Source organism: Branchiostoma floridae, chromosome 14 (genome assembly GCF_000003815.2).
Source record: "Branchiostoma floridae strain S238N-H82 chromosome 14, Bfl_VNyyK, whole genome shotgun sequence".
Lineage (NCBI taxonomy): Eukaryota > Metazoa > Chordata > Leptocardii > Amphioxiformes > Branchiostomatidae > Branchiostoma > Branchiostoma floridae.
This window is the reverse complement of record NC_049992.1, coordinates 12338288-12360363: the sequence shown is the minus strand read 5'-3', so window position 1 is coordinate 12360363 and position 22076 is coordinate 12338288. Positions and strand designations below refer to the sequence as shown.

Genomic DNA, 22076 nt, shown 5'->3' with positions numbered 1-22076 from the left:
TCAGTAAAAGATGATGAATTGGCCACTCTTTGATTCATTTATTTTGTAACCTTAAGTGTAAGACAGGCAACTATAGATGCAAAATTGTCAAGATTTCTGGCCAGCACATTAAACTGGTATTGGTCTAAGGATGCCTCAATGTACAAAATCAACCATGGTTCACAGGTAACATAGATTGCTTAAGTTGATCACATGTTAAACTCAGGTGAAATATTTTACATGTGGTTGAATTGAGTTTAATATATACTGTATGGGAAGAATTCCAAAGGTAATATAACATAACTTTCAATGATCTTGTCAATTCCCCTGACATTATTGTCAATGCCAAAGGATGGAAGGAATGTTTTTCTAGATGCCTCTGTAAAATATCTATTATACCGCTAGCAGCTTTTGCAATATCTATATATCTATAACGTCACATACATAATATATGATATATTTGATACTAGGAGTAGGGTTTAGACTCACTATGCAATGCACATGTAGTGATGACTGCACTTCTTTGTTGCTTCCCCAAATGCCTTGTTTAGCATATCCTCAATCATTCAGGAGTATAATGTTCAGCATAAATTAACTGTTGTACAGTCACAAATTACAGTGTTGTGAAGTTTGCTTTTGAAGTAGTTTTTTTGGCATGGTTAATAAAATTGTCTTAGACAATGGGTTTGGTTATTGTGTCAAACTGAAGTGTCAGTTACTATAGGCTGCTAATTCATCTTTATTGATAGCAAGGAATTATAATTACTGTTACAATAATGACTAATGAAATGAGAAGTAAGACAATCATACATTTTGTATACACTGAACAAGTTATAGGTATCTGAACTCTATTTCTGCTCAAGTTTTTTGGCCAAATTTTTTCTGAGATAGGTAAAATACCTGTTCTGGTGGTCTCCATTCATGCAAGGTAGCTTTTCAAATCTTCACATGCAAAAAGATCCAATTTCACTTGCAAAACTGCCATGGGGACTGATGCCACACAGACCACTAGATCTGGCCCTGGTACTGAATGTTATTCACATGCAAATATGTTGTGTGTCCATTGTAGTGAGTAAACATGCAACAAAAGTTATTCCCTGAACGGAACACCATTAAATGACAGTAACTGGGACCCAGTCATTTCCCTTCCTGTATCTATATGAGTACAAGCTGGGTACTTGGAGAGGTGATGGTGATTGCACATCTAGTTGGTTTGTGTTTTCCGCATGCAAAGAGTTATGCTTGCATTTGCGGCAATGCCGGACAGCAAATGATATTGCAACAATTACAATGATACAAATAAAACTAATGATAACTACAGAAGCTGTAGTATTTAAACCAGGGAGTAGAGTATCCAACTTCCCTCTTTGTGCAGGGTTATGGATAATTTCTGTAAATGTTTGTGTCTTTAAGTTAGTAGTATTTGGCTGTGCTGTGTGCATATTTGTGGTTGGTTGTGTTGTATGTGTCTTTGTCGCTGTTGATTGTGTTGTGTGCGTCTTTTTTGTTGTTGGCTGTGTTGTGTGAGTCCTTGTGGTGGTTGGCAATGTTGTGTGAGTCCTTGTGGTAGTTGGCTGTGTTGTGTGAGTCTTTGTTGTTGTTGGCTGTGTTGTGTGAGTCCTTGTGGTGGTTGGCAGTGTTGTGTGAGTCCTTGTGGTGGTTGGCTGTGTTGTGTGAGTCCTTATGGTAGTTGGCTGTGATGTGTGAGTCTTTGTGGTGGTTGGTGGTGTTGTGTGAGTCCTTGTGGTTGGCGGTGTTGTGTGAGTCCTTGTGGTGGTTGGTTGTGTTGTGTGAGCCCTTGTTGTGATTGGCTGTGTTGTGTGAGTTCTTGTGGTGGTTGGCGGTATTGTGTGCGTCCTTGTGGTTGCCTGTGTTGTGGTTTTCTGAGTGGCTGTTGCAGTTGTTGGCAACAATGTTCTTGTTGAAGCTTGGGGATGGATCGGGGTTGGTGGCAGTTCTGTTGTTATGACCCTCATTGTTGGTGATGCCAATTTTGTTGTTGATGAAGTTGACTGTGCAGAATCAGATGTACTTTGGGTTGTTCTCACTGGCGTGATGCTGCTCATGCCTGTAGACTCTGTTGCAGCAGTTTTAACACTTCTTGGGGCTGAAAAGTAGAACACACGATGAAATAAAATTGTCAAAATTGAAACCATCACAAAACTTTGATTAAGTTACCTAAACATTTAATCTGATTTCCTTTGTTCATGTAGGCACATTATTGCTACAATTCTTTTTGCCAATTGTTAAAACCTGAAATTTATCCTTTGCATCAATAGAAAAAAAAATACGCAAAAAAAGCCAATGACAAAGTTGTCTGAAATAAACATTTCTTTATTCCACAAGACATAACAGATAATGTTGTTATTTCTGTTTAATATTACAACAAGCTACAAATCAATTTTGACAATGGCAAAAATATGCCTAACATTACAATATTACCTACATTTGTAACGTCATACATGTATGTCGCAAATTGGTATTAATGCGACAGTCTACATATATCAAACAGTGTTTAATATTTATGCTATATCACTCTTCATGAAAAAACATCACAAATATTGACCAACATGTTTCTTAGAACAATAATTCCAAAACAAAATTGTCATTTAGTGTTTAACAATCCTGTAGCAATCCTTATGTTACTGGATACAAACAATTTGACTTGGCATAAATGCCTCCAATGTTTGATAGTTGTCCTGTTTATCATAAGTGTGTTCAACCTATGTAGGAAATGCTAGATGACACCCAAAGCCTCCTTCAAGAGCAATTTTATGGGATACATCATTTGAACAAAACAATAACAAAAATAAAAGCTAAAAAGATGATAAGACAAAATATCGAGGACCTATCTAAAACGAAAGTTTTAAGGATTGTTTTTTCATAGACATGCATGATAGACATGCAACAATGATGTATTAAATATGCAACTGAAATTAAAGAAAACTGCCCTTAAGAGAAATCATTGTCTTATATTGGTTCAACTAAAACTAAAAGTACAGTATAGTTTACTTTAGAATGTTGGAACAAAGCCACACCTGATATAGACAAAACGTTATAAGTTCTTGTTATTTCAAATTGCATGTCTTAGCTTATTGCACCAGCCAACAGGGCTAAAGCCTGAAGGGCGTTCAAAATGTCATTGGAAAGCAGTAAACTAGCAACTTACAGCTCAAAGTATTGAGAAGACGTACTCATGTTGATAATTTCAGCAAGTTTCTATTTTACAGGTCCTAATAATGCACAGTACTGCTGGACTTCTTGTGGGAATACATGCACTGGTGATGTTCTCAAGTCTTTGGCAATATACAGATTGCACGCTTTTGCTTGAGTCATAAAATTTAAAGTTCAACAAAAAGTGTAGATTGGCACTAAAAAAACAGACTCCATGGAATAAAGATAGTCTTAATGCATGCATCAAAAGTGCAACAATGGGGACCAACACTTCTTACCAAGAACACTAAGCCATGCCTACTGTGTTTGATTCTGAAATATATGATGCTGATGCCACTGCCTCACTTCTAGATGGACAGAAGAGTCTTTTCTTCACAACTACACCTACAACAACACTTGAAACAACTATCAAAACACCACCACCTATAATGATCCAGACCCAAAAGGGTATCTTTTGAGTAGCAGTTGGTCCTGAATTGTCTGATACACCACAGTTATTGTTTTGCTCACTTGTATCTATGCCTGGGGTGCCGTTTGTTCCAGTGCTGGTGTTGGCTGGGTCTGTGGCAGTTCCTAACAAGGCAAGGGTCCAGCCCTCTAGAACTCCTGTAAGAAAAAAAAATTAAGAAAATTTTTCTTTATTCTCACAGTTAAAAGATTTGAAATATACAAAGCAAGTATAAAGCAAGTGTGCATAAACTTGATACAACAAAAGGAGAAAAAAGTGTATGCCATGGAGAGTTGCCAGGTTTTATACCTACCTGTACTCCTGAGTTGAGGATATGTTTTCTGAATGGAGAGTTGCAGTATGCTACGTACTTACCTGAACTACTGAGTTGAAGATGTGTGTTCAGCATGGCGAGTTGCAGTGTGCTAAGTACTTACCAGTACTACTGAGATGAGGATGTGTGTTCTCTATGGAGAGCTCCCAGGTGCCTACAGCACTCTCCCCCCAGTGGTGCAGTGTCATGAACGTCCACTCCAAGTCTGCCTCCATGTCCGTGGCTCTCCCAGGAACGATGTCGGAAACAGTGCCCCCTGGGGAGGTCAGTCTGATCTGCAGGTGGCCGCGATGGGGGAAGGTGATGCGGACGGTCAGTAAGACGTGCTCCAAGTAGTTGACCACACAACTGTTCTGTTGGACAGTGATGCTCGTGTGGACTTCACCACTTTGTGGAATGTTCATCCTGGAGTGAAGAAGAGAAGCACAAATTACAAATAATATACTTGTAAGCATAGGAATGATGGCACATCTATGTGGGATTATCAAGAGAAAGAGATAAGAAAGTCATTTAACATGCTGTGTTTCTTCATTCTTGTGTGAGTTGGATATACAAAGGATCAACAAGGATCCAAGTAGACAAATTAATCTCTGTGTGTTTGTGTTCATTTCCACAAGTTTGTTTACAAGCATAAAGGCACAGCACCAAAACACACGTCTGCATTTGAGTGGATGGCATTCAGCACCAGGGACAGGTATGGTTGTGTGAGTATGCATGTTTGAGGGTGTTAATGTTCAATTCCAGGTAATGTTACAAGTGTGTGCCGAGTGCCAAGCAGGTAACTACTATCTTGGCCTGTGAGTGGATTGTATTCAGCACCATGGACAGAATCAGAAGAATTTGCACGCCTCATGCCCTACCTGTGTATGTGTGCCTCAGTGTTCACTTTCAGGCACAAGTACAAGTCATAGTACATAGCACTAAGTCTCTTTGTAAGTGGATGGCATTCACCACCAAGGACGGATCCAACTGAATGTGTATGCATGCTTGTGTAATATGTGCATCAGGCGTCAGGTTTAAGTACATGTCACAGTAAACAACACAAAGTCTATTAGTCTGTAATTAGATGCCATTCAGCACCAGAGACAGGTATGACCAAGTGCATGTATTTGTGTGTTAAGTTCCAAGTGCATGATCATAGACAACTGTTAGTAGACTGCACCCAAACAGGTCACTTTTGCCTGTGAGTGGATGGCAATCAGCACCAGGGACAGATACAGCTAAATGTGCATTCAAGTCATAACTGCCATATCACTACAAGAAACATCACTGTAGAGGCATTTTAAAGATTGTCTTGAACACCTATTAATATCTGAAGTCTATACACCTCACGATTGCTGATGTTCACTTAGAATGCATGTACCTTTCTCAAGGTGGAGGTATTATAATGGCATCAGGTGGAATTTTGAGAGTCGATGTTATCATGCTAATTCTGCATATCTTTTATGGTTGTTGCTTTACCTTACACCTTGTTCAGTGCAGATGTCTTGCTCTGGGACACAGTTCCAATTTGTGGCCATTTCTGTCAGTTGTCCAGCATCAAGGAGACCAAATCCACAGTAGTCACTCACTGGTTAGGAGGGGGAACATTATACAGACACAGTTATGTCAACATACAGAGTACTGAAAACAGTAGAGAATTATAATAGACTCATAAAATCTCAGAGGTCATAAATGTAAAATGAAATCTAACAGTGTATAAAGGTTGCTGTCTTTATGTATATGAATGGAATGGACTGCATATAATATGATAACAATAAACTGCAGCTTACATGATAGATATATGACTTCTGACAAATATTAATCATTTTTGTGAGCTTGTTATTTCATTCATTATTGTGAATTTCTCTTTTATTTTGCCTATGTATTTTCTTGCCAGCCTGTGGGACCAATTTTGGATCCAGACCAAGCCAACATTTCTATCATGCCAGTTTCTGGTTGCACCATCTTCTCTCTCATTCTCTCACTTTACAATATTCAAATAACTACATACACATAACAAGACAAACAAGCAAACAAACAATACCTTCCTTTACATAGAGGTGAATATATTTGCCTTTGGCATTGTTTGTAGATTTGAGCTTTGGACCTTTGACAGATACAGGTAGAGAAAGAGATTGGACTTACCTCTGAATCCAGCAGAGTTTTCCTTCCAAGTCTGACCACAGATCCCAGTGCTCCTGGAGGTTCTAGTCACTAGATGTTGGACATCTCGTACTGACAGTTGGTCACTGAAACGATAAAAGCTTTATTCAGTACAGCCACTTAGTAGGAAATTTTCAAGGCAAGGGATGAAAAAAAAACGTATTATTCTCAGTTACTGTAAATGCATTTCATTTTGCGGGGATTTAATTTTGCAGGTAGCGGGAAAATGACTTTTCGTGGTGGTTTTAAGTTCGTGGTAGCACCATGCACTGTAGTCTCTTACTGCCATGGAAAAATGGTTGTGGTGGTTTTAAATTTGCAGTGAAGCAGCCACCACAAAAACTGCGAACATTAAACCACCACATACATTTACAGTATCATGCTCTACGTTTAAAAAAAGGCTGAATAACTGTATCAGTATTGACAGGAAACGCATCTTACTTGGCGCTCAGCACAAGTGTGAAGACCCCAGCAGCCATGGCAGCAGCAGGGGATGTTCCAGAGAAGGTCGTACCACAGCCTGAGGCTCTGGAGGGGACAACCTGTGGTAAAGATGTACATCATCACTGATAAAAGGAATTCAAAGTTCCAGTTTTAGCTCACTGAAAGGCTAATCTTCCACTGGTTGTGACAGATTCATTGTACCGGGGAAATTCCCCTAACTCTTTTCGACAAGCACTACAGCTTAATGTCCTGTCCTAAAGACTGCAATCCTTTCCAATAGCTTGCATGTCGGGTGAGCAACACAGGCAAAATCAAACTCACTGCTTCAAGATCAGACCATATTAGTTTGATTTCTTGCTTCTTGGATTCAAGCAAAACAATGCTAGATTGGAATATCAACATTAAAAAATGAATCTAAGGCCTTGGAGCAAACCTACATTTTGGTGCTCACAGTTTCAATGATTCAACATGCAGAGTTAGCTGCAAATATTCACCCCAGCATCATGTTTTCATGCTGAATTCTTCTGTAATTTTACACAGAAATTTCAGAACCAACAAATCAAATTGTTCCATTAGCCCTAACTGCCAACTTTGACTTGCAAAAAAAAAAAAAAATGTGATTTTGACACTTCCTGCTTTCAACAAATTGCAGTTAAAGAAGTAAATGTGTATAATGAAAGATCTCACCAAGTTAGCAGTGTCCCCTGTGTAGTCCCTACTATAGGTAACAGCAAACACACTGGTACAGGACTCAGCAAAACTGGGGATGGACCCATCCTGCAGCAGCCCGCCAATGCCGATGGTGTTGTTGGTGTTGATGTAGCCATTGTAGGCACAGCTGTCATTGTACGATCCACCATTACCAGTAGAGAACACAAAGATCGAACCTCTACCACTTCGGCCCTGAGGAATAATACGATAAATGTTATAAACCATACCTCTACAACGGTTCACTATGTCTGCACTCACAATCAGATCTGTCCTTGGTGCTGAATGACAGCCATTAACAGGAAAAAAGTCCTGTTTTGGCACTATATACTTTCACTTGTGTATGAACTTATATTTGTAATTGCAGTCTAACATACAAACAATCATAGATATGCACACACACACACACAAACAGAGCCAAACCTGTCCTTGGTGCTGAATGTCGTCCACTCACAGGCAAAGACACATTTTCTGTACACTATTGAGAGAAATTTGAGCCACATTCAATACTACTGTCACTACTTCCATCACAATCATTTGTCACCATCCATGACTTGAATAAACCTGTCCCTGGTGCTGAATGCCATCCATCCACAGAGATTTTTGTAGACAAATGACAAAGACAAAGAGACAATGGCAACATTTCAGCATTTCCACACCTCTTGTGCAGTCATGGTTAGCGCCTCTTTAGCGACGGTATCAGGTCCTTCCAGTGCATTGTTCCAGTCTGAGGGCCCCCAGCTACAGGAGTAGATACTGATGCGCTGGTGCTCATGACTGAGGGCTGACGCCTCCTGGGCATCCGACAACTCTGTGATCGCACCACTGAACATTTTTATACCTGAGACAAAGCAATAAGAATAGGCAAACAGTCCGAACATGGATGCTTTGTGATAATTGATGCAATGCAGGTAATATAGAGTTATCTTGAATAACTCTTATATAATGTCCTTGGTCATTGCAAATAAAATCTGAATCTGAACATTGCAATTGGTAAAGAAATATTTCAAATTAAAATATTAAGTCATTTTCATACACATATTCTGACTAACATGTTATTCAACTTTTGTCATACCAGATTATCACAATCCTGACCCATTATCACTTAATGATTGTGTATTGATATCTGAAAAATTGAAGAAATGTTATCATGATAATGCTGCAATATAAAGGTCTGGACTAAAGTTGTGGAACAAATGTCAAATGCCTGTAACACTAGATTTCAAAGTTTAACTTACAAAATGTTTAAGAAAAACTTTACTGTCTCCCTAAATGTACCTGCAACCTTGGCCCTATAAGCCACTCCCACGCCACAAAAGCTGTTGTTGTGGACTGCAGCAATAATTCCTGCACAGTTGGTACCATGGCTGCAGAAAACAACAAGGCACATGAATAATCATGTGACTTTCTTGTTGACTGTCATAGTTAAGTTGTGCAATTCAGCTAAACCTTAACATATGGCACCTAAAATGTGAATTTTAAAAGTAGCACAAATAACCAAATAATGGTAATGGCATAGAATGACAGACCTTCCAGCAAATGTCTCAAATGCTACTGGTTATTGCATCTAAACAACTTCATTTAGAAGAAGTTCTTTAATAATAGAACTATACTGTTGTAGTAATGTTACACTTGAAGATATCGTTGCTAAACTTTGTTCAAAACACCCTGGAACTGTTGGAACATGAATTCTGTATAAATGCCCTGTAGTTAAAATTAGGCCTCCTTATTTTCAACAAAAAGTCAAACATTAGTCAAGACTTGTCATGATTTATTGTGTCAGTAACAATTCTAACCCCTTACCTTAGCTGTGGTATGTTGGGTGTTGGGTCTGATGTATCCCCCAAGACATCATAAGACAAACCAGGAGCCTGCATGGTGAAGGAAGCACAGGTTGAATGTTAAAATAAATGTTAAACTTTTCATGGTATTTGAACTTGCAATGCACCTCTACTCAGTAAGGTGGTGCTTTTGCATTGCTAGATTTTACTAGTCTGGGGTATTGGACGGTTGTTGCCTACCAGGACGTCAGTAGATTGGATCAAAAATTGATATTCAAATTACTGGTTAATATGTAAATCAATCTTTTGCCAAACACCTGCTTTTTGCCTACCACTGCGTCACCGTGACATCATAGCGATCGCTCGTATTATAAAGATTTACAATGTACATGCATTATATCTATTACATGGAAGACTTGGTTAGCAAAAATATTGTTCCAGTTGATAGATAGATTCAGTTGAAAAAATTCTAAATTAAATTAATTTCATACCCAAAAAGGTCCACAAATATCTAAAAGATCTTAAGTCAAAATAAAAAAAGGAAGAAAGAATATAAGTTAAGTTTATCATTTTAGTTTCAGAACATACCATTTGAAAAGGCATTGAACCAAACCCCACAGATTTACACTGAACTTCAAGATTATTTTTCAGATAGATAAAATGATAGTCAAATTTTTTAGACCAAAAGCATCAACCATATGTAATTAATGCCTCCTCAATAAGTGCTTCCCTTCAGATTCTAACAAAATAAATCAACATTAATCCTATCAAGATAATCCATTGAGCTTGAAGTAGCAATGTTTAAATAGATGACTAACCAGATTATCTCTCAGGTCTGGTTGGTTGGTGAATATGCCATCATCGATCACCCCCACCACAACCCCCTCTCCCTTCTGTGTTCTCTCCCAGGCTGGGAGAACATTCATGTGCACTGTGCCAGTGTGCTGCAATGCGAATAAATACTATTAAATAACTTAAGTTTGTAATAATCATAACCATTTACATTATCTGATTACAACATTATGTGTTATATTTATCACTTCAATGATTGGACAATGATGTTTCAATTCATAATGTTTATTTTCAACGTGGGTCTTATTTCATTTCTCTTTAATATTTTTTTGTTTGATTTTTAAAATAGACTTTAAAAAAACAATTTGTATTATTATCAAGTGTTACTTCATTTTCCCCCCACAACAATTCGAAAATTTAAAACCTAAAGAAAAACAATTCAGTTTGTTTTACCATATACCAAATACCATTGTTGAACAATGTAATGATCACATTATGGCACTTGGGGTATAGGCAACCAGAATTTACATATTACAAAGAGAATTTATAGTACAATGAAGATATGTAGTGTGAGGTGTACCTGTACAACTGTGCCAGAGACACTGGTCAGCAGCATACATAGAGCCAGAGATATAAGCAAGGAGTTGGAAAATGGTGCAAAGTTGAAGAACTGTGATCTACAGGCATGAGATAAAGTAAGGTCGCAAAAAATGATAAAGTTAGAGTTTGAAATATCACCAGCACACCAGAAAAAGATATCACAATACATCAAAAGTCACCAACAGAGTCGTGTAGCACAGTTCTTTCACCAGGGATATCAAAAAGTGTGATTTGTTTTGTATCTTACACTTCCAACATCTTCTTTACACAGTATTTCATTTCGTAAAATATTATGAATGGCAGAGTGTAATTTCAGTCATCTCTACACATCTCACTTTCTCTTACTCTATTCTGTTTTTCTTTGTCTCATTCTGGGACACACTTTGGCACCTATTGAACTTACCAAATATGTCTGAGAGCCCCACATTGGGTCGTTGAAGACCACACCTTGATCCTGATAAAGTTGCCTGGTGTGAGTGAGTTGTTCCTTCACCATTTTTACCTGCATGATTAACCATACATAGCATGGAATACATTTCTTCAATTAATCACAAACAGGTGTCAGGAAATAAAAAGTTTCATGATACATGCAGCTAAATTGATCCTCTTAATCAACTCATTATTTAGATATCACAATCTAGTGGAAATTCTATAAAAGTCTTTCAAGGAAATTGAACCATTGGAAAATCATTCAAACTTACCGACTGGTCAGCTTTGAGAATCTTTTCCCTGTCCTTGTCCTTAATCTTAAGACGAGTCTGTCTGGCATTGATTTCTTCCTTGAAAAGGTAATAGTCTCCAAATATCTGACGGCAGAAGAAAACAAATTTTAATTTAATGATTACAGATAAAAGGTATGATTCAGATTGTCCAGTAGCTAAGGTTTTAGTCATCACAAACACATTGGGAACAAGTGCTCTGTCAGAAATATCTAATAACTTGATAATGCATGCATTTACACATCACTTGGGCAACATTGAACTCAAGATAAGTCTCACCTTTTTAACCAAAGTCACCCCTGCCTTCTGTGCTACACGCAGCGCCTCCTCCCGTCCACCCTCCAGCTGGACTGCCCATGTCTTCTCCAGGATGGGTTTGTTACTGGACACCACACTTATCAGCAGTATAATAATGGACAGAAGCACAGCAAGTTTTACAGACATGTTTCTGTGCTGGAAGAAAGAAAAAAATCTTACCTCAGCAAAGATTAGCCTTATTGTAGCATTTCCTCATCAATTATGTGAATAATGCCCTGATAATTAATGTCCAAAGATGTTCCAAAATGCTGCAAGTATGAAGTTCAGGAATTATTTTCTTGTTTCTTGTATTTTATAAATGATTTTGGAAGGGCTCCCTTGGAAATCAGTAAGTTAACTGAAGGGACGACCCTGATGATTTTCAATTAAATGAATAAATTGAATTAACTCTTTCCTCATTGATTATGAAAATTGTGGCCTTCATTTGCATGGAATTCAATTATCCTCTATGAAAGATTTTACCAAAAGCACCCTAGCCTAACAGTTCAAGGACTTAAGCTGCTAGGAGGCCCAAAGCAATGACACCTTTTTCCTCAAAACTGGAGGTACTGTTTAAAGCTGCCAGGAGGGACAAAATGCACAACCTACTAACACACAAAATGATAAGACCAGCCGTTCTTGAGCTATCTTGGTGACTTACAGAAACTAATACAAACACATACATAATTTAGACACTCATCAGACAAACGCTGCCCCAAATATGCCCTACTGAATTAACGTTAGCTTAAAACAACAACGACAGCAAATTTTTGGAGGCAGACCTCAGACAATGTACAGTTATAAATTCATCAGATTCTGGTTATGATAAATCGTATGGATTCCTTAAAGCAACCCTTGGCAAACAAACCATTGGTACCGGAAATAAACTGTTGATTCAATAGATGGAAATTGGGCCTTGAAACCAGCAAACGTTGTCGTTCCAAGTACAGCCGATAGAGAGTCATGATACATGCAACGTTACTGCCACTTGTTAGCCCATGGTTGTCCTTATCAAAATGGCCCGAAATTGCTCCGTTGGGCCTTATAAGTAGAAGGCAGTCCCCGTCACAACTACCGCTCGTGCATGGTGCAGTGCTCGGGCCCCGTCTCACCCCTGCCCGCCGCCGCCGTCGAGTACACCGCCCTTTTCATGACTGGTCATGACTCTATTAAAACTGAATCGCCGTCCCTGACTTACCTTCAACTTTGTTTCTTCTTTACCTCCTAAGGTCTAGAACAACAAGGCAACCTAGACGCCAAAGACACACAACGTACAGTCCAAACATCCAGTCTGTCAGGGTCAAACATAATCATCATGATGGTACTTCTATTTTTCGTGGAAAAACCTTTGATGACTTCCGGGTACGAAAACAGGTGGCTCTCATGCGTCACGTGATTATGTACAGCACTCGTTCCCAGACTCCCTGTTGTATCCCATTTTCACCGCACGCGATATGCACGTTATATGTTTTCATAAATCAAAATCCAAGAAAACACGTACCACCAAGGCAAAATCCAAAACTATATTGCTTGCTTCCACTAATGATTACTATATAAACAGCGGCAGAAGAGACATTTAAGAATTATATTGGTATGTCTGACTCCCGGTGATAAGAATACAATTATACTATTTTTGTCTAATAAAGACTTACCTTTGTCGGTTCCTCGTTACTTTGTTAATGACGTCTGAAAATGGAATAACTGCTCATTTTTCTGCTCTTGTTATTTCAAGATCTGACTACAGCCTTAAAGTGGGAGTGACAATTTGTGTATGCGCAGACCTGCACCATAAACGGGACACGTAAAAGACCTTTAATGTACTTGTAACGTAGTACATTCATAAATGACAAGCTAAGTTCAGGTCGTGGTGATGAAGCTGAAGTACGATTACAGTGTGATATCATACTACATCTACAATCACATGACTAGTGTATATAGTACTCCTGTTCGTGACTTCACGGGCCGGTACGAATGACGCACAATGAAGTAGTAGGACACGAGGTTCCGAGTCCTCGTGCGTGCAACAATGGAAGGTATTGATCGCTAGGCGCACAAACCATTATTGTAATTTCAAGTAAACCTCTAGCTGTGTGAAACTCCATCATTTTGGCGGCAGCATCTCAGAACATGCTGTAGATGGCGAAGGGTAATCTCCAGAACTCGACAGTAAAGATTCTCAAACATCTGAATGTTTGAATTAGGGGTGAAAATGCACATATGGTATTTTTTTCTTCACGCAACCGGTACGTATGATGGACGACTTGTCTATTCTAACGGTTTATCACAAAGCGTCTTGACATAGTTTCAGTGTTTGCTTACTGTATAGAGAATGAATTATTCATCAAGCCTCCGGGGATATATCCATTCATTCCATTAAAAAGACGTCCCTTGTAGAAGTCAAAAGTTCAATGACCGTTTGGGCGTCTGTGTGGGCAGCTTCAGCTGAGAGTGTACATGTCTGGAGAGGGATAAACTATAAAACTGTCACACACACTACCTACTAGGTCACGAATACCAGGACACAGCAAATACACTTCATGCACAAGTCGGTAATATAACCATGGCCCAGTGTCCAACAGATGTTCGCAATTTTAGAGCACGACGTCCAGTACTGGTGTATAGTCCGACGGCAATGATTTAAAAGAGCTTGTACGTGTGTCAAACGACAATGGAAGTGTGGAAAGCTTAGTTATCACATGACAACTAGGCGTAAAATTCACCGACATGTTTTTGAGTGCAACGTTACCATGAGTATTTAGAAACATTTTCAATTTCAACACAGAGTACTTAACGTTATCCAGTTATAGTGATTTTACCACTTGAGATTGTGTAGATTACTCTTTGTTTCGAGGTGAAAACACTTTGCGGTGAAGTTAAAAGAAGAAAAACATCTGTATAACGTTACTTATTTGACGCATTTCCTGTCGATTACCTGGAATTACAGGAATATGAAGCAATTGTTTTTACCACGAAGTGTTTTCACCGCGAAACAAAGAGTTGTTCTACACCAGTGTCAATTGCAAGTTCGTTTGGGTTGTCCTGCCACAAACAACATTGCCCTTGGTAAACATCGTAGTACCGGGAAGTCTTCGCCGAGCAAAACATCCATCAGAAAAACATGTTTGTCATTTCATCCGTTGTTTTTCAGGAGAGTTTGCGCCCGTACCCGGGGGTACCCTATTCTTTTGGTCGAGCGCTTTTTTTTGTTTGTCACATAAAAGAATATTTCAGAAAAACAAGAATGCTTCTAATTTCAATACAACAAAGGCTTAAAACCAGGCATGTCGAAGGCGAAGCAAACATTAAATTGCCGCCAGTATTACACCTCGGTATTTATGAGTTCATATATCATATCCCTCTGATTATCGAATCTAATGCAATGAATACAAAACTTACCTGTACGTAATTAGGTGACGAGCGGTGTTAAATCCATTTTTTACCCTCATCTGTTTACACTTGACGGTGCACCGTGTTGTTTTCACTTTATAGTGTGAAACCATAATGGCGTATGGATATTGGGTTACGATTATACACAGGTAGACGTTATACTGACACGCAAGGGTCAGGTGTTTATTTAACGTTGAGGGCTGAACCTATCTTGAACCAGTGGGTTATAGGGGCGTTCTATTGTGAATGACGGGGACAGGACACTGAAAATCTTTTCAAATGATAGGATAGTCTGTCACACGAGTCAACACGGCAAGGGTTATGGAAGGTTTGAGCAACAGTCTTTCAAGGTCTGCCTATAATCTCTTTAGTTTAAGGATAATGTTTGTGTCTTCTTTCAAACGGATATGGACACAACTGTAGTGGAGACGAGGTATGTTTTCTTACTATTTCTTACTAATGTTCAATAGTAACTGCTGTTCAATTCAGCGCTATGACCCAGATGTCTAAGGTAGTGAGCTATGCAGATTGATTTTGATTATTCGTAGTCAGTCTCCAAGGTCAACCACATGTACCAACAAATGCTAAGAACACTTGATTCCTGAGTGAGCTCTTTTATTCCAATAGAAGCTGTAAGAACAGGTTATTCAAAGAAACGCCACGAATACACGAACAGAACAAGTGCACTCACTCTGCTTGCATTAAAGATTTCGTTACTGACAAGTAATGATTTATCAGTACAAAGCATAACATGGAATAGTTAAATCGGTACGTTACATGTCAGACAATGTCATTGAGTATCAATAGTGGGTTGCAATTTGGAAAAGGTGCGAAACCCGAGCTCTAGTTACAATTTGGCATAAGAACTGAACAGCGAAAAATACATACAGATACAGCACTGTAGAAGGAAAAGACATCATTATTTGTTTTTAAAAATATCATTGCGTAACATGAACATGAACAGCCAAGTACAAGATAAAAGTGTTGCCATATTTTCATTCCTCAAAATGTAACAGCCACACAATTGTGAGAGAACTAACTACGTAGCGTGTACGTTTTGATATCGAAATCCCCTGTGTCAAGTACAAACTCGAGGCAAGCCCATAGATTACATGGGCTCTACTAGGGGCAGAACGGCGTGCACTCCCATCCCATACCGGAGTAGAGATGGTTGTCAGTGCACGTGTAGTAGGATGGGGGCTGGCCAGGATTGCCAGTTCCGCTGCAGGTGAAGTAGTAGATACAGCTGTTGGTTATGAGGGTACAACTCCAATGCCACTGAGGCGGGGGGCAGGTGATGGTTAGCTGCCGGCGAACACGGGTGGACCCTCCGTCAGCACCGTCGGACTCTGTAGGAAAAACAAAATTGAACAAAATCGAACATTACTTCAGTAGAAATTTTAGCTATTCACAGTCGTTGTACGGGCTATTACAACCATTTCTGTCATGAGACAGCTGAATTTTGTACTACAACACATCCTTAACTTGCTGTGTTAGGGTTCAACACGGCAAGCAGAATTAATTGTTAAGTGTCAATAAATGCATTATTTCTGTTCAAAGAATTAATCATTGACATTGTAAAAGAAAAGAAAACAACTTTCAAGTCTGGCTTAAATTTAGGAGAGCAAAGTTAGCTGTTGCGAATACTTCGCGCCTACCTTGAAATGATTTACAAAGTGTTGGGAGTTTGATGTATTTAGAAATATTGCAAGTTGCAACATACCTGGTTCCCCCTCCTTGACCTCTGGTTCGTCTCCAATCTCCTCCACGCTGTGGATCTCATGCCCGGCGCACATCTCCTGCATCTCCGGGCTCAGGGAGGACCTGTCGTACACCTGGTCCAGCAGGACGCGCTTGTTGGTCTCCACGGAGGTCTTACGGACGATTTTGGTCGGCACACTGGGGTCCTGGGAAAAAGAACAGATATCAGCACCGCACAAATAACTGTGCTTATAGTCAGATAGCAAGGTTCTCGCGCACATTTGCTCCGTGAATTTTTGTTTTATTTGGATCTCCATAAGTGTTAACGTTATTAGTCGTTTCAGCTATTCTTCTTGAAGCCATTACATGTACAATAAAATTGAGCTTGAAACAAAACCAATATAACTTATATAGACTTTTTAATAAAACTATGAGGCACTTTAAACATGAACGGGATAGATCAGAAGTCAACATAAAGTAAAAGAACCATAATCATGTCGGAAAGGAGATATACACAGCCTGTGAAAGTGAAGAATGAAACAGTTACTACATGTATGTGACTATAACACGACTTACAGCGACCAGTTTGAGTCCTTCCTCCACGCTCTCGAACGAGGCCATGTCTTCCGGCATGTCGGACAGCAGGCAATGCTTCCCCTGACTCTTCTCAAACAGGGTCATCACCTTCCTCTGGAAAATGTAAGAAATAAAGAAGTTTTGTATGTTTGAAATCAAGACAGGAGATATCTTATCTTTTGAAAGTAGACCAGTAGAAAGAAGATGAAGCTAAATGCGGATTCTATGTATACTATTTTTAATAGTGAAAAAACAAGAAGCGCGCTTACATTTTTGAAGTCGAACACGACCTTGCTGTCAGACACCGTGTTGTGGTCAGGCACGTGAAAGCGCAGGGTCTTCCCGTCATGATCCACGTCAACTTCCTCGTCAAACTTCGTCCCGCGCTCGTTGATCGGCAGGGTCAGGTGCTGTAAGTGTGGCACACACACATTAGTTGAAAGTTAAACTATCCGCCAACATGTAGTGAAAATGCACACTAGTCAGAAGACTTTGAGGTTAGCAAAGTGACATGACAGTTATCTTTCACTACGTGATTGTATTTGAAATAATGTCTCTATGGAAAAGACATGTTGAATTTCGTTGCCAGAACCATTTAATGTATGGACAGGCGAATTCAATGACCCACCTCGTACTTTTCCTTCGCCTCGGGGGCGGGCGCGGCTGCTGGAACAGCGAAAGCACCTGCCACACAGGCCAGTATCACCAGAGTCATCAGAGTACATGTCATCGTAGCCTGGAATGACAGATAAAATAAGAGGGTTTTTTTGCAAAAAAAAAGGTGAAAAAAGGTAAAGAAATGGGCTCATTGTCGTTTCTGTGCCGGCAGAATAACAACAGGTACACATTCCTGCTACAGAGGACAAACCAGACTATGCTGTTGTGTCCGACGTGAACAGCCGCCCTCCCGCCGGGAATCGCTCGCATTGCCTGAGACAACTTTGTCTCAAATAATCTTAGCATTCTGCAATTTAAATCTCTGTTTTTCCGTTCTTTTTTGGTTTCACATGCATATATGCAGGGAATCATAAGAAAAGAATGATGATTAAGCTAAGCACACTAAAATAGATGTGCATGCGTGAAAATGAAAGTATCATAAGGTCTTACCATTTTGTCTCAGCTCGGTCAAACTTGTTGGGGAGATGAGCCTGGTGGTAAAAGTAAGCGTACGATTTTAGAAAATGTTCTTTTAGCTCTAAAACGTCAGAGGTATTAGTTTGCACCCTTCTACAAAATTAAGAAACAAACATTTCGCGGGTACCCTGCAAGTTGGAATGAATACGACATTCAGAATTTCTCAGAAATCAAGAAAGAAGACGAAAAATGAAGAAGAAATTCACAAGAAAATTAACACAATGCCCAGAAATTCTCAAAAGTCAATCGAAATTGAGAAAAATGGAGAAATCATTAGAAAAGTGGAGGAAGAAAATCGCATAAGAGCGGACCAAAAAGCAACTTACAAGTTTGGGTCTGGGTGGTGAGAAGTTGATCGGCGCAGCTTCTGGTCGTCCGTAGAAGTGGTCTGGAGAAGCGCGGGGACCGATGGGTTTTTATAGGATGGACGGCACACCTGTTCGACTCAAGTGAATGCTTCCAAACAAAGAGTTCATACACATCTGATCAACATGTGACGCAGGTAAGTCCTCTTCCAAGAAAAAGTGAGATGAAAGGAAAAAATATCAAATTACATTTCCTCATGCGCATGCAGGATTTGGAACGCTTGTGCGCATGTCAAGAAAAAAACCCAGTTCAACGACCTGTGGAAAGAGTGTATTTGAGGCTTATGAAAAAAACCCTTATTCTACTACCATGTAGAAATTACCACAATCCACAAACAGAACAAGGTAGAAATAGATCAAATGTGGGGGTATAATTTTTTCTATAATATCGTCTTGGCACCCTGAAGTCTGGCTCGGAAATACCCGCACACACTCCAAACAGATATGTGTATTTTCCCGTCTTTCTATGAGTCATCGGCATGTGACGTGGTTGACTCTTTTCCAAAAAGAATGGTCAACATCAAATAGCATCGGGTGCATAGAGGATAATGAACCGTTGTGGGCATGTCAGGGCAGAGACTTGAATCATCTTGAATAGCAAAAACGCAGGCCTTATCATATCATACGTATTTTTCAAACCATGTGCGAACTCTATTATTGATATGTATATCCATTGTGCTTGTATATGTATCCATTGTATTTGAACTAAAATATATATGTAACCAGTGTACTTGAACTGAAATAGGTACCCAGTGTACTTGAACTGAGATATGAACGTAGCCATTGTACTTGAACCGAAATATGAACGTACACATTGTACTCGACCTGAAATATGTATATACCCACTATGCTTGAACCCATATGTATCTATCCATTGAAATATGTAGCTACCCATTGTACCTGAATTGAAATATGTATTTGAGCTGGGAATAAAGGTCTACGGCGAAAAAAAGAAAAACGCAGGCCTTTGAAAACAATGGAAGCGACGTGAAACCTCTCACACCTTTACTAATCTAGAACCATCTACAATTGACGATTGAGAACTGATGACAACTTGTGACTCTACATTTAGCATATTTAGACCGATTTATATTGTCCTCCCAAATGATTCGGCAAACCGACTAAGTTTGTTTCTCTGTTATACTTATACTCATTGAGTTAGCAGTGTCCGTATGCAAAATATCCTTATGATAGACTCCAAACAACCAGCCTTAGAATCGCTGTTTCGAGGCGGTCAGTTTCTGACATGGAAAAAAAACTCCTGAGTTCACTTCAGGGTACATCGTAGGTTTCTCTGTTCTGCTTGTCTTCAAAAAGATTTACTGCATGAGGCATTGCCACCCAAAGTGAGTCATGTCAAGACACGTACCAACCCTGCCCTTAGAAACTATCATCTAAACAGTATCAGTTCCGGAAACATAAACAAGGCGTCAACAGCTTCTCATTGTTTCCCCAATACCTTACATGTACGTGAACCAACGCCCACTTGTTGATGCCTTAAGCTAAGGCCATGTTGGTTTGATTATACGGATGACATCCGCGCGCGCATCACTTTTTGTCCGTTTCAAAAAATAAAAAATAAAGTTTTCCACCATGCATCGAATCGTACAAAGCAGCTGTAAAGGGAGCATATATATGCCGTAGATTAAAAGAAAAAATATGTCGGGAAACATACACTAATGTCAACGTCAATTCCAATGGCAAAGAAGAAGACTGTGAAAACAAAAATGAAGAAGTAATTGTTAGGTTTTCAATAATCTGTCATTTGTTCAGCCTTCCAGACCACTTAGATTTCATAACGAATGCAACTTTTTTTGGGCCAAACTTTTTCTTATCATTCGCACGCTTGCATCGGTTTTAATTTGGGATTCCCAGGGATGTTTTCCATATAATCAAATCAACATGGCCTAAAATCGCAGCAGATGTTGGGCGGGCTAAGTCGTTACGTTTCCTAGCTGCCCTTTTCTGTGTCAAACGTTGAACGAGTGATGTCGAACCGCCACTTTTTCTTACAGTGCAACAAGTCGAAACTTGTCTCTACCCTGTCCCCAACCGTTACCGTAATCGGCTCTAACATTGCAGCGCGCGTAAACACAGCGTTTTCGCCCACTCAACGTTCCTGAGTACGTGTCGTTTGACATCACCGTGGGGCATAACCACTTGGATGGCCAGGTGTTTACACCAAAGCAACTTCGTGGGGGATCATCTCACTAATTGAGGAAGTTCTGAACGTGGCTTTTGTGATTAGTCACCGTGACAGTTTCAATGGAAGCTTGTGTGCACTGAATTGTCCGCACGGACATTTCCTCATCATCTCGTCCTTCTTGTAAAAAAACAACCCAACAACTTTAATTTGGGACTTCGTATTCAGAAGTTGCTGTCTTCAGGATGAATATTTTATGATTGTCGAGCAGACAAAATTGATATCTATCACTGCAACATTGCATTCTATCGAAAGAGCAGGTGATAAGTAGGTAATAAGCTGTCAATTTTTCTTAAGTTTCCAGAATAGAAAATGTAAAACGCCAGATGCTCTGGCCAGATGCCAAATGAAAGAACTATAGTGAAACGCCTTGTGTCCGTGTTTGAGGATTTGGACTATTGATTCCTTTGGTCAATCAGTCATTCGTCTTTACGGGTCGAACCTTTTGAGGTTTGTTGATTCAAAAGTTCTTATGGAAAAACGCCGACATTCTACTTTACACTTTTGATGGAGTTTAAGAGATATAAGAACGTACAAAAGCAACAAGAGATAATTGGTCAAATTCATATCTCTTTCCATAGAAGCAACCAAATTTGATAGTGTATTCCTTTTTTGATATCATATATATCCATACATGTATTTCTAAAGTTTAGCAAAAAGTGGTTTAGCCCCTTGCTCACAGGTTATAAAAACAGTTCCAAATTGTAGAAACGCCGCCTTTTTTTCTTTGGTAAACATTCCGTTCTTTGTGAACGCCACGGATTTCACGCCAGCGGATTTCACACGCTAATCAAAGGAGAGCGTAATCTGACAATCACAAGGGGATATATGTTAACCTGATTACAACATGTGGTTCACCATGTGATTACAACTAATTGAGGAAGTTAAAAAAAAGGCTCTTAAGTTGTACTCACGTAGAACTGTTATAGCATGCCCTAACTTGCTTAGATCAATAGGACCGAAAAACAGATTAAAAGCCGCGGACAGGTCCTTTTTCACTCATCCAAACGACATGTTTTCTGTCATGTTCTTTAGAGTCTGTAAGCGTGATGTAATCGTTCGAAACAAAAATTTAAATGAACATTATAATGACAGAGAATACTACGAAGAAGAAAACTTGAGTAAGTCGGCACCTGAACGGCTCGGCGTCTGGCCCAGGACGATTCGGCATTCGATATTTTTCACATCAATCGAAAATTTATGAAAATTCACTTATAGATATAAAACAATCGAACAAGTTGAATTTTTTGTAAGATTTTGTGAAAAAAAGGAAACGCGTCAAAACAACA

At 39.3% G+C, this 22076-nt stretch overlaps 3 protein-coding genes across 4 annotated transcripts; all 3 read right to left on the bottom strand.

Moving 5' to 3' along the window:
• Window positions 1–1392: 1392 nt before the first annotated feature.
• On the bottom strand, window positions 1393–3177 carry LOC118430135 (probable serine/threonine-protein kinase fhkB). Its single transcript, XM_035840844.1, has 2 exons — window positions 3174–3177; window positions 1393–1991 (listed from the first exon to the last, which is right to left on the bottom strand). Exons 1-2 carry the CDS (start codon window positions 3175–3177, stop codon window positions 1393–1395), a joined length of 603 nt encoding a protein of 200 aa, XP_035696737.1.
• LOC118430324 (furin-like) lies at window positions 3011–13999 on the bottom strand. Of its 2 annotated transcripts, XM_035841097.1 has the most exons (14): window positions 13074–13999; window positions 11404–11577; window positions 11107–11211; window positions 10809–10907; window positions 9832–9957; window positions 9036–9103; window positions 8511–8599; window positions 7892–8073; window positions 7212–7427; window positions 6522–6622; window positions 6063–6166; window positions 5397–5505; window positions 4039–4340; window positions 3011–3759 (listed from the first exon to the last, which is right to left on the bottom strand). In XM_035841097.1, exons 2-14 carry the CDS (start codon window positions 11566–11568, stop codon window positions 3440–3442), a joined length of 1986 nt encoding a protein of 661 aa, XP_035696990.1. In that variant the 5' UTR covers window positions 11569–11577; window positions 13074–13999; the 3' UTR covers window positions 3011–3439. The 2 variants fall into 2 exon arrangements, with proteins under 2 accessions (XP_035696990.1, XP_035696991.1); XM_035841098.1 differs by lacking the exons at window positions 11107–11211; window positions 11404–11577; window positions 13074–13999 and adding an exon at window positions 10386–10482 and having other exon boundaries at window positions 10809–10875.
• A 1407-nt stretch (window positions 14000–15406) lies between these two features.
• Window positions 15407–18670, bottom strand: LOC118430373. Its single transcript, XM_035841224.1, has 7 exons — window positions 18546–18670; window positions 18193–18233; window positions 17714–17821; window positions 17355–17495; window positions 17086–17199; window positions 16532–16715; window positions 15407–16157 (listed from the first exon to the last, which is right to left on the bottom strand). Exons 2-7 carry the CDS (start codon window positions 18193–18195, stop codon window positions 15931–15933), a joined length of 777 nt encoding a protein of 258 aa, XP_035697117.1. The 5' UTR covers window positions 18196–18233; window positions 18546–18670; the 3' UTR covers window positions 15407–15930.
• Between the last annotated feature and the right edge of the window lie 3406 nt (window positions 18671–22076).